The sequence below is a fragment of the Eschscholzia californica genome, unplaced genomic scaffold (genome assembly GCF_041429995.1).
Source record: "Eschscholzia californica isolate CP2 unplaced genomic scaffold, dmEscCali1.0.p SCAF_2, whole genome shotgun sequence".
NCBI classification, from domain to species: Eukaryota; Viridiplantae; Streptophyta; class Magnoliopsida; order Ranunculales; family Papaveraceae; genus Eschscholzia; species Eschscholzia californica.
In genome coordinates, this window is record NW_028238309.1 from 59,875,232 (window position 1) to 59,887,811 (window position 12,580).

Here is a 12,580-nt window from a genome sequence, read left to right on the forward strand (position 1 = left end):
AAAATCATTGAAAATATATTAGTTTTTTTGTAAAATATTTTCAGAGGTTTAATTGAGGTTTTGAAGATGGCGATGGGTGGAAGTATTGAGAGGACAAGAGATAGAAAACAAAACAAAAATAAGTAAATATATTGGGAAGTCAAAATTATTTTCGCTCTGACGTAAAGGTTTTTTTTTATGACAACCTAACAGTTAATATACGGGACTAAGAAGAAATCTTGACATTTTTGTAAACTAAACATAGTTTATAGAAAATGTAGTAGAACTAATAGGTTCATTCGCAAGGCTAAAAAAGTTTTAAAAGCCTCTAATTATTGGTAAAAGCACCTTCACATCTCCTTCTAACTTATTCGACTCTCTAGTTAGAGGCGCCTACGTCCATAGAATTCTAATTTTTTTTTGATATTAGACTCTAAGAGTCATTACATTTGGATGACATTGATACATCACGAATATAATTCGCAATACACCAATAACACTATCGAAGGGCCTTTTAAAACATCCCAATTATATTACTTCCATCTTATATTCTGATTTTCTCTCTTCTATTTTATTATTTTGGTTTAACATCTTTAACCGCGTCCTCCACTTTTCGCATTCTATTCTAATTTTCTGAAAATTCAATATCTAACTGTAGATAATACCACTTAGATTTTTTACATCTGCAAATACAAATGACAAACTCGAATCATAAAATAACAAATCTTTCAGTACAAACCATCACTTTCCTTTGGTTTCTCTTGTTGTTAAATTACATTAAAATTAGGTACTATAAGAAAATGCTTTTGCTATAAGAATACCAAACAAACACCCACCCAAACTTCCCAAAAAGACTTAAAGAAAGAAACTCAAAAAAGCCCAATAGAAAAAGGCCAAGAATGAAGCCCAACTGAAAAAAGCCCAAGAATGAAGAAAAAACACACAAAACATACAGAGATATCAGATTACTATTTAAATGGCTTCCTACCAAGTCCAGCAGGCAAAGAAACAGTAGAATCAACACTCACATTACCTATAGAATGAAGAGGTTTGTTCTTTCCTAGAACATTTTGAGAATTAGAATCCTTGCTTAAGAACAAAGATCCTTTATTGAATCTTAAAGAACCAATGCTCTGTGCCAATGGAAACGAAAGCCGTCTTTTCTGCTCACGAGTCGGAGTTGCTGGTAATCTATCTTTCGGATTACTATGAGATCTAGCTTTTGCTTTTGCTGAAACAGTTGGTGTCATATAATTCGGTACCGAAAATGGTGGACAACTTGTTAAACTATCATCATCTCTTAGTGGAAATTCAGCTCCATTATTAGACCTCGGTTTCGAATGACTTATTGGAGTAGATTTACATGCCAAAGCTGCAACAGGCGTTTTTAAAGACCTTGGTGTAAGTGAATCGAGACTTGGTATTAGCTTAGAGTTGCTTGATTCGGGTCGTTTTTCAGGAATTTGAGTTAGTCTCCGAGGTGTTAGTTCGTTCTTTGCTTGTCTGGCTCGAATTTCAGAATGATTTTCTGGAAGTTGACGTTCAATCCAGTTCCACCACCATGGGAACCCGCCAGAACGGAGCTCCATAAAAGCTGTCTGAGCTGATTTTGAAGTGGCTTTTGTCAACTGTTTGAAATGAAAAGGTCGAGAAATGGATTGTTTACGTGCTCGGCAGAATGCTCATATGCTTGCTCGTCATCATTCATCGGATTATCATGAAAATATATAATAGATGAAGAAGTGAATGAAAGTACCTGGTTTGAATGAACATAAGCTAAGGCTCTCTCTCTTTTGATGATAGCTTCTACCTTCCTTTGCAACCTTGCATCCAATTCCTCCTTTGTGAGCATGCTATCATCCCACTGTCCTTGATGCCCTTTTTCAGACTACATCAAATCCATCAAATTTTCGTTGTTCTTTTTCGAATTAACATTGAAAGGGACTACATACACAAGATCCAGACTCGGAAACAGTAGCAACTACATGAATAGGTGTAGTGCAGAGACTAGTCTTAAATTTTTTGCGGTAAATATAAAATCAAAGGATGCTTGGAATTCCATAACGAATAAATGCAAATACTCGCATGGAACAGAAAAAATAAAATAAAAGCAACAACGACTTTAATACATAAAAGTTTTGAAGGCGAATATGCAGATTTTTACACCGTGTGGGTCGAACCCGCCTAACTAGTGCACGACCAAAACAAACTTGTACCCAATACGAAATGCAACATCAAAAGGTTAATATTAACCTAAAAGTGGGAGTTATACTTACTGATTGAGTTAAGAGCCACCTTGCCAAGTTATTCTCGAGATCCTTATCATTATTTTGTAAATTATGGTTTTGCAGGGCTTGGTTATTTTCCAACGTTTGGATCCTTCTTGATTGTATTTGAGTTTGAACTTTGACAAGAAGCTGCATGTACTTCATGGCGTTCATTGTCTGCCGCTTCACACTTTGCCCTTTCACAACGCCTTGAAGTCTAACTAGACCCTTCAGAGCTCTGAAGCTCCTCCTAGCCTGTTACGCAGAAACTACTCTATTAGAGATCCTCAAAATGATTAAGGAAGTTGCCTAACTCCAATATTACAATTTGTTCAATTTCAGAACAATCAAATCGTTTAGAAAATGAAATTTGTTTTACGATAAGCAAAAGTAGACAACAGATTTGTAAACTTTCTTACTATCTAACAAGAGTATTGATGTCATTTCTCAAATTTGACGTGAAAAGTGAGAGAAGATGGTAAGTCATTCTCGTTGTATTATCTATAGATTGGGAATTAAAAGATGATAGAGAGGACCAACTGACCATATAACCTCTATAGATTGATTGTATCTTGATGGCTGCAATATTGTGGTTTGCAGAGGCTAGTGCCCTGTAATTGTTGGTGCGGGTGGTAGTGGTGGCGGTGGCGGTGGTGCTGGTATTGGTGTTGTTATTCTGATTCATATGATCATAGCTCATGGGAGACAAAGGTAGTGTCATCTGTTGATCCAACGTCGGTGCTCTCAGTTGTACCTTCTGTTTTTCCCTTTCGGCTTCCCCGAGTATTTTCTCGATACTGCTTGGTTTTCTTTGGAGAGGGATGAAAGAATTGGTGTCTCCATGCCTTAACTTCCCTAATCCCCATTTCTTTTTCGTTTTAGTTTCCTTATCTATCTCCTACAATAGAACACAAATCATCAAAGTTTAAGTATTTAACCATAGAATAAGATGAAACACTTGTACAACAAAATAATGACTTACCGCCTCAACTCCTTTTTCTTTGGAGTTGGGTGCGAAAACCTTTTTAATTGCAGATAACCACTTCCCTTTCTTTCCCATTCTCTTGCATTTACCCTACAAATCAAGAAAGAAGACATTTTTATGGTTCATCACTATTGACATTCCAATTTGATATATGTGCTTATTTCACTTATGATACTATGGACTTGCCTAAATGGATTAGCAAATTTTCGTTATTGAACCATTCACTCCGTCTTTTTTGTAAAATCCACTTTTTACCGAGTTATAAATCTTAGAAAGGGTATATCTTTCTTTCAGGTGTAGTTAATTAAGGAGATAAGAGTATTACGTACTACACGACAAATTAGAATTAGTAGCTTCATTTACGAAAACATGACCTCAGTAAAGATGAAAGGCGCCAACAACTGGTAGCCAAGGTTGGTAAGTGCATATACTCCGCAATGCGGAGGTCCCAGGTTCAATCTCATAGAAGTACAAATCCAGGAATATTGAACTTGGGTATAAGTAAAGTAGTTTATGTGGGCATTAGGTCATTTAATTTCGTCGGGCTTTAGGCCAGTATTATTTCGACAGTTATTGTGCTTATCACATCGTATCGGCAGAGTTCATAAGAATCATGACATGAATGTTATTACAGCTTAACTCAAGTCCATGTAATAATTAAACATAGACATGTATGGTGGGATAAATTCAAGGTTAGGATTTAGGTATAAGTAAGTTGGTGGAACATAATTTATCATCAAGATACTAAATTGTTAATTTTCAGTGAGAGTAAGGAAATAAGGGAAAATCAAAGACAATTCAGCAGATAATTAACAATTTTATTAGGTGTAGTCCTCTACAAAAATCCAAACAACAAGAACACCAAACGCCAACAACCCTTGGTTGGAGCGACAAGAGGTTTAGTCTTCAAGTTTTAGAGGTCAAGGGTTCGAGTAGCGCTCACAATTCAAAAAAGAAAACAAGAACACCAAAGACCCATTAACAAAAAAGGATTAAAGAATAAAACATGTCTTAATATTATCTTCTTTTAATAAAAAAAAGATTATGTTCAAATTCCTCTTACAATATATCAAGAACACAACTACCCACACAAAATGGATTCTAAGCTAATACAGAGAGAAGGAATAAGTGTATGAAGTAGTACCTCAGACAAATCTTTCTTCCAATAGCAGCTTTGCTGAACCCTCAAAAGAAAAGAAAAATTGTTCTATGAAGAGACAAGAAGGAAGGAGAGAAAGGGTAAGACAGAGATGAGTCAGTCTTCTTCCTTCTCTTCTCTTCCTCCCTCTCTCTCTCTCTCTCTCAACCACCCAACACCAAATACCTTTGTCCCCCTTAATTCATATTCTTTTTTTTTTCTTGTTTTTTCTAATAATCCAACATTGTAGCTAGTTCTTCCTTGTAAAGATTAAATTTTACTTTTTCTTCTTCCTCTCTCTCTCTAGACTGTGTACCACTATTTCTCTCTCTCTCTTTAACTTTCAATAGAGAGAGAGAGAGAGGGAGCTGGCCACTTTTCTACTCGACCAGTGACCACCCAACCAACTTTACTCAAGTAGAAAGCTTGCTTGACAGATATGCCACTTTAAGAAAATTGTTTCTTTTATTTTTATGGCAAAACTAAGAAAACTTCTCTTTATTCAAGATATGTAAATCATGAAGTTTTGTTTTTTTTTTTTGTTGAGAGATGAAGTTTTGTTACAAGTTCAACAAAAAAAAATGAAGTTTTGTTACTTTTGTAGTGAGTTGTCCCTAGGATTATCGAATTTCTTGGTCCCTTATTAGAACCGTTGCATTACGATTAATTTTGATGATATTTTTTATTTTATTACAACAATGGATGCACCAGGTTAACGATATGTCCTTTCAGCGAAAAAAAAGTTAACGATATGTCATGTTGTAGGCATAGTCTATCAATATTAATTGGTATCCTAGAATGATGCACTAGGAGGTTATGAAGCACATGGCGAGATACACAAAAGAAACAAACGAGGACAAGGTAAATTTCACTTCTATGTTGCATCTTTACCATGGAAATGGGCTGTGAACTCGGAAAAGTTGCAAACCTATTTCTATTACAGACTCTGCCACAAAGTGGAATATTAGATACTTGTGAAGCCGTTAAGGAGGTTGTATGGTCGAACATAATTGTAGATATTGATGCTCTAGGCTTGTTATGTCACGATAAAAATAGAGAAATAGTAAATAATGTGGAATCTGGATAAACAAACATATACAAAAAAAGAAAAAACTATTTTTTTCGAGATATTTTGGGTGGAGGGGAGGTGAAAGCATAATGTAGGTGAACCTCTTATCAAGGGTGCCAATCACCCTATTTGAGTCAGACATGAGCAAAACGGAGATTAGGCAGGTTTTCAATGCAAAGTGGGAGATGAACAGGTTTTATGTTAAGGGTCCGTTTGATACGTGAGAAAACTGTGAGTAAGAAAACCAACATTTTCTGATGGGAAAGAAAATCAGGAATTGCACATGTGATTTTCAAACTTTAGGTGTTTGGTTGAGCTGTAAGAAAATAGGTGGGTGCGTTTAGAATCCCTGATTTAAGGATTCACATGAGGAAAGAGAAAGCAGGTTGAAAGAATGATTTAGAGGAACAAAGAGGACCATGGGTGGAAGACTAATTTTCATATAGATCGACCAAACTTCCCTGCTGCATATTAAGAGTGTAGTCAATAGTCATAACGAAAGACGTATTTAGAGAGATCTAACAACACACAAATCAAAATTGCAAAGTTAAGAGAGATCATATGTGATTTTATTTCTGAAGCTCACATCTCTCTGAATATCTAGAATAACATGGTCGACTTATAGTTTTTGCAGCAATAAATTAGAAAAGCAAAGAAGAGATACATCTTTCTGTTTTGTAGCAATTTTGCAAACTATAAGTTTACAACCACCAAGCAGCTTGATTGAGAGCATTATCTTTATTAGTTTCTTGTAACCTGATGCACCAAGTGGCGTCCAATAGAATAGGTGAGAAATACACCATATCCCTGCTAATTTTATCCTTTAAATGACTAGTAACCTGATGCAAAATGGATTGTGATGAGCAGCAAGCTCATCTGATTCTCAATCTACCTTTTCCTGATTGATCATTTTGAATAATTACAAGTAACACATCACAAAGTTGTCCAGGTTCCAGCACTTCCACACCAAAATCTGCGTGGTTGTCATCTTTCTTCACTTATGAGGAAGGAGTTGAAGACTTCTGCCGACAGTTTAGTGTTTTTCTAACATCGACCTGCTTTGCTTCAACTTCTTGGATGGATTGTTGCAACTTCTTTGGCGTAAATGGTTCTGATTTGCTGGTTTTAGAGGTTGGCCCGTGTGAACTCCTATGAACATTTGACGTCTCGTTCAACCATTCATCAGATTCCTAGCTGAACAAAGGTCTCTCACCTTAACATAACACACTATCATAGTATTCCACAAAACAACATTCTTTACAAACCTAACTTCTCGTTATGTCTTTTTTCACTCATTTGTGGAGGTATTTTATAAAACAGGCTTCGAGCTTCATTTATCCTTCCATTCTAACCATACCCAGCGATTAATGTGTAATAAACATGAAGCGAGCCGAATCACCAGCAACATTACCCATCTTTCCAACTCTATAGCACCTAAAATGTCTCCATTCTGCAAAAACTCGGTGATCATCGCATTCCAAGAGACTATATTTCCTTCTCGCATTCTTTTAGAAGATAGAAAACATCGTCTATCTTTCCATTCCTTGCGTACCCACTGAGAATTGTATTCCAACAAACTAAATCTCTTTCAGGCATTCGATCGAATAAGTATTTTCCCTCTTCAATTTGCTGGCTACCCCTACACAAAACATAACATGTTACCATCAAACTCCACGATACACCATCTCGTTGAGGCAATTTATCAAACAGGTTTATTGCCTTTGATAGCTCCCTATTTCTAACATACCCAGTAATCATGGAGTTCCATGTAACTCTGTTTTTGTATTGTATCTTATCAAATACTCTCCTTGTTTTTTTTATTCGACCATTTCAAATCAAATTCGAGATAGTTTTGTTTTGTATTACAAAGTGGCTGAAGGTACCGAAGCAAAAAAATTCTCCATCTTCCATGTCTTCTTGGGTAGAGAAATGAGAAATTGATTCAGGGATCAGAGACAAAGAGAACTGATTATTCATCTTCCATCTCTTGTTGGGTAGAAGTTCCCAATTCTATCAGTGAGTGATGCCCATTTTTCACAAGAGGTTCTGAGAGAGAGAGAGAGACAATCTGTGCGGATGAGAGTGGGAGATAGACAAAGGAGGTTTTGCCTGAACTGATGAGAGAGAGGGAGGGAGAGAGGGAGGGAGAGAGGGAAGGAGAGAGAGAGGATAGAGAGATCATGTTGTCGTTGTGACTGGAAGAGAGAGCGAGAGACCCGTGAGAGAAGAGAGACGGGAGGAGAGAGAGCGTGTTTTTGCCAAGAGTAAGAAATTGACTTTCTCACCTGTGAGAAAATGAATTAGTCCTTTTTCTTACTTTTTTTTCTTACAAGAAATCGGTTTTCTTACTCAGATGGTCCAATCAAACAACAAAAAACTGATCTTTACCTATTAGCTTGTACTCTTAGGGGTGATAGTGATTCAAGACATTGGGGGACACTCACAGACAAAATGTTCCCTAGACATCTTAACACATTTCGAGACATCCATAGACAAAATGTCTTTATGGACATTTCAAGACATTCAGTTTATAGACATTTTGTCTTGGAGTCATTTCAAGACATTTGGTTCATGGACAAAATATCCTGGGAAACATTTCAAGATATTGAATCCATGGACAAAATGTGTAGTGGATATTTATTATTATTATTATTATTGGTATTTTATCATTGAAAGACAATTGGTAGACATTTATTATTTTAATATTATCATTATTGTATAACCATGAAATAATATATTTGTACTAATATTTCAAAAATATATTTTTCGACATTTCGTGTCTCAAACGAATAACGCAGACATTTCGAGACATTTGAAATGTCTCAAACGAATAACACAGACATTTAGAGAAATTTGAAATGTCCCAAACGAATAACACAGACATTTGGGGAACATTTGAAATGTCCCCAACCAGTAACACGGACATTGGGGGACATGAAAATTTCCCCTAATGTCCTGAACCACTACCACCCCCTTAGTAAGTGTATCTGTTAATGATCAAACAATCAAAAACAATAATAACAAAATTAAGCAATCACACTGAACAAAAAAATTTGCGTGGTTAGGTTCACTAGATTTACTCTACGACGAACAATAACGCGATGTTTCCACTATGATTGAAGAATAAGTTACAAAGATATCTCCAAGGTTTCAGTTTATATAGCATACTAAAAAACTAGTCCCACCGCCTCTCTGTCTAATTCCAAAACATACATAGATATCTGTTATACTGATAACTGCACTAATAAAATCCCTTCCTCGCATACCATCAACGACGATCAATCCTGCTCTAAAGGTCAACCTTGCTTGGAGGGTCAACTTCGCTAACCAGGTCCAAAATTTCGTGTTAGTCTGTAAAATGTAGTTTTGCGGATTGCAAACCAGGTTAGATATCGATCTATGTTAAATACACTTTCTACCATTGTTACACATTGAAACAATGACTTAATGATTAGAGTGTTGTAACTTATAAACACATAGTCACACTTATCATCATCTGTAATTACCTCACCAGGTAGGAGGATGACTTAAATCTCACAAATCATGAAGTTTTCATGACAAATATTTGGGTTCGACTGAGATTGAAACTTATTCAATAAGGTACCCTATTGTGTTCATGGTCATAACTTGCTCTCTATAAAGAAGAAAACGAAAATAGAGTTATTTTCTTTTTGCCTCCTATTTTGTGACTAACTTTTTTCGACTCTCTGTTTTTCGTAAATTCAAATTTGGCTCATAACACTGTCAGTCAATTATAATGGTTAATTTTTTTGTTTCCCTCCAAGGAAGAAGATTAAATTTGAATTTACGAAAAATAAGCTCTAAAAAAGAAGCTGATCACAAAATAGGGAACTGAAAAAGAAATCACTCAAAACAATAAAGGGTTATTTCCCAAATAGCCCCCATCTTTGTGACCAGCTTCCTTTCTAGCCTCCTACTTTATCAAAACTACCCAGATGGACCCCTTTTTGAGTTACCGCTATAACACCGTTAACCAGTCATCACCTCTCTCTCCTCCATCTCATCATCTCTCTCTGCCACCTCATCTTCTCGCCACCTCATCGTCTTCACCACCGAAGGTCGCCGACCGATAAATTTTCCTGCTGGCGATCTTCAAACTAAATTTTTTTTTTCTCTCCTCTCTCTCTCTAAACACTCCGGCGAAGGGGTTCACCGGAGTGTTTAGAGAGAGAGGAGAGATGACAACTTTTTTTCTTTTTTAGGGAGAGAGAGAGAGAGAGACTATTTTTTTTTTGGTTTGACAGGTCGCTGACCGGAAAATTGGTTGGCCGGCGACCTTCGCCGGTGAAGACGATGAGGTGGCGAGAAGATGAGGTGGCAGAGAGAGATGATGAGATGGAGGAGAGAGAGGTGATGACTGGTTAACGGTGTTAAAACGGTAACTCAAAAAGGAGACCATCTAAGTATTTTTCATAAAGTAGGGGGCCAAGCAGGAAGCTGGTCACAAATTTAGGGGCTATTTCCCAACAATAAAATAGAGAGGGCCTGAAGCCACAACCTCTCTCTTTCTCGTTTGTGTTCTCCACTTCTCCCTCTCTTCCCAATTTTGTTTTGGTTGCTCAGTTGGGAATGCGTGCTAAAAGTGTTGAATTGGTCACTCTTTGTTGGACCAATAAGGATTTGGTATCTAGATTATTTCTAAAAGATAAAAAAGAAGTAAGGAATTGTTATTTGAATGAGCTAACAAGTATTACCATTCCTTTCATCAAAAAAAAAAAAAACAAGTATTACCATTCAAGTATCAACTCCAGATAGTCAAATGATAAAAAGTGGTTCATAGTTGTAGATAGTTAAAATACTTATTTGTGAGTATTTTATTTACTTTGCCCAAGTAAAATAAATTTTCTCTTTATGCATAAATTTTTCTCTTTATGCATAAATTTTTCTCAGTCAATCTTGACTAGTAAAAGCGTGAAGTTCATGCTGTCACTGTAATAATATATATGATTCAGTTGTAGGTATAAGAATCCAAGGTCAGTGATTGAATGACGTCACTAGATTAAGCTGGGCTAGGAATTAGTGTTAAGAAGAACTGAGACGGAACATAGTCTCCTTTCAAATCAATTCTTAACGGAACTTCACTCCAATTAATCTTGCTCCTAGACCTTTTTATGAAATGTATTGGAGATAATCATAAGTACCCAAAAATATACCAACCATGAACAACAAAACTAGATGTTGAGAAAAAAAAATTACACCCAAAACAAATAAAAAAAGTAGGAAAAAAATGACAATAGTCTTTTTCTTTTTCCATTTTAATTGAAATAATCAATTTCATCCTCCTCATCTTCTGCAATTATCATTTTACTAAGAGGGCTAGGCCCAAGTTTCTTCCTTCTAATAGAATTCCTCCTTCTTATAGCCTCCATTTGATTCCTCTTCCTCACATGCATCATTGATTCTTCAACCACAAATCTCCTCATTAAAACATCATCATTTAATGATTTCCCCCTAAATAGTTTCCTCCCTTGATCTGTACTAATCCTACTATTAGTAGGAAATCTTTCTTGGGGCACTACCCTTTCTTGGGGCACCACCAAAGACTTTGATCTTGGATAACTATTACTTCTTCTTGGTGGAATATCAGCTCTAAAAACTTCATTGTATGAAGAAATTGGTGCACAAAGACAAACCCTAGTGAATGAAGAAGCAACACTAAGAGATGAACTTTTTCTTAGTTTGGGTCTACTTGAATTTGTGGAAACAACCTCACTTGGTTTTGAAATGGGTTTCCATAAATAATGTGCTAACTCTGTTGGTTTTGGTATGGGTTTCCATATATTTACTATCAACATTGCTCTTTGATACCATGGCTTCCTGTAACATAACATGCAAAAAAAAATGGATACAAGTTAGTTAGTAGATAAAAAATCATTATGATAATATAACAAAATTATGACAGTTATAAAACAAGATTTAGTCTTGCTAATTTTTAGTACAATTTTAAGATAGTTATACACCAAGATTTAGTCTGAGTGACGGACTCCGTTTGATTTTAGAATGTTTAATTGTCGTCCGACTCATGTAGATGACAATTACAAACTGATATTAGATCAATTTGAGTAAACCACCTTGATTTGTCGAATTGAGATAAAGATCGATTCGAGTAAAACATATCATCCGCAGAGAATCTGACATGACTAGTATACATCTGGATATATAAGTCGAATTGAGATAATAAAAATAACTGTCACACTAATAAGAAACTAGCCTCCGCCTAGCTTGGACTAAGTTTAATTATATATAAATTCAAAATGAACAAAGTCAATTGAAAACCCATCCTAATCAACTCACAAAGCAATCAAATTTAAACCCTAATTTGTCTTGGAGAATAGAAATTAAATTAACTTTGCTATAGGAATTTGATCATAGTTTTTTGCTTAAAAGTCATTTTATCACACCCCACAATATCAATTCAACAAAAAAATGAAAAGGTTTCAAATGGGTAGCTATTTTTTCCTTCAAATTTCATAAAATTAATTTGGAGGTTGTCTATATAGTTAACTAGAGAGAGAGAAGAGAGAATTATGATTCATACCTTGAATTGGAATTCTTTGGATCTTGCATGAACAAGAAGATTCTTAAGACTAGGGAGTAATTTAATGACAACAACTGAAGAGCTGATCATCTGAATGTAGAGGCAGATTACTAGTACTGATCAGCCTTTTTCTTTTTTGCTTATTTGTGAACAAGAGAGAGAGAGAGAGAGAGAGAGAGAGAGAGATGTTGGGTTTTGAAAGGATGATGAAGATGTCTTCTTTTTCTTTATTACAAAACACTCTTTTGCTTTGGCTTTGGCTGGTGGATTCCTTTCCAATTAAATCAATGAGAGTGAGAGAAAGAAAGGTATTATAGAATTTTAAATTTCAAATACAAAGTAAAAGTTTGCTTTTCTTAAGGCACAATTAATTATATAAGAGCTCCTCATAATCTTAATTAAATATATATATTTAAGTACCAATATCAAACACTAGTACTTGTTAAAAAGTATTACTATGATCTTTCTAAGTTCTTCATTTTATGATGTTTCATCATTGATTTTAATTTAGTTCAATTAATAAAATAACTAATTGTAGGTCTAATTATCAAAAATTTCCCCAGTTTAAGGGTCATGTATAGTG

General features: G+C 35.4%; 2 protein-coding genes across 2 annotated transcripts; both read right to left on the bottom strand.

Annotated features, from left to right (window-relative positions):
- Positions 1-675: 675 nt before the first annotated feature.
- Positions 676-4,847, bottom strand: IQD13 (IQ-domain 13). The gene is made up of 6 exons (XM_086661685.1): positions 4,376-4,847; positions 3,229-3,321; positions 2,791-3,144; positions 2,256-2,501; positions 1,736-1,867; positions 676-1,607 (listed from the first exon to the last, which is right to left on the bottom strand). The coding sequence occupies exons 2-6, from the start codon at positions 3,304-3,306 to the stop codon at positions 948-950; spliced, it is 1,470 nt and encodes a 489-aa protein (XP_086517811.1). The 5' UTR covers positions 3,307-3,321; positions 4,376-4,847; the 3' UTR covers positions 676-947.
- A 5,662-nt stretch (positions 4,848-10,509) lies between these two features.
- LOC147559751 (Serine/Threonine-kinase) lies at positions 10,510-12,173 on the bottom strand. The gene is made up of 2 exons (XM_086657870.1): positions 11,998-12,173; positions 10,510-11,276 (listed from the first exon to the last, which is right to left on the bottom strand). The coding sequence occupies exons 1-2, from the start codon at positions 12,024-12,026 to the stop codon at positions 10,715-10,717; spliced, it is 591 nt and encodes a 196-aa protein (XP_086513996.1). The 5' UTR covers positions 12,027-12,173; the 3' UTR covers positions 10,510-10,714.
- Positions 12,174-12,580: the final 407 nt, after the last annotated feature.

Bases quoted from the DNA above. Each gene is read 5' to 3' on its own strand.
- IQD13 (XM_086661685.1), bottom strand. From the start codon at position 3,306: ATGGGAAAGAAAGGGAAGTGGTTATCTGCAATTAAAAAGGTTTTCGCA. The intron at 2,502-2,790 runs GTCAGTTGGTCC...TCTGCGTAACAG, and splicing joins CAATCTATAGAGGTTATATG to GCTAGGAGGAGCTTCAGAGC. The intron at 1,608-1,735 runs GTACTTTCATTC...CATTTCAAACAG, and splicing joins CTTATGTTCATTCAAACCAG to TTGACAAAAGCCACTTCAAA.
- LOC147559751 (XM_086657870.1), bottom strand. From the start codon at position 12,026: ATGCAAGATCCAAAGAATTCCAATTCAAG. The intron at 11,277-11,997 runs GTATGAATCATA...GTTATGTTACAG, and splicing joins CCAAAGAATTCCAATTCAAG to GAAGCCATGGTATCAAAGAG.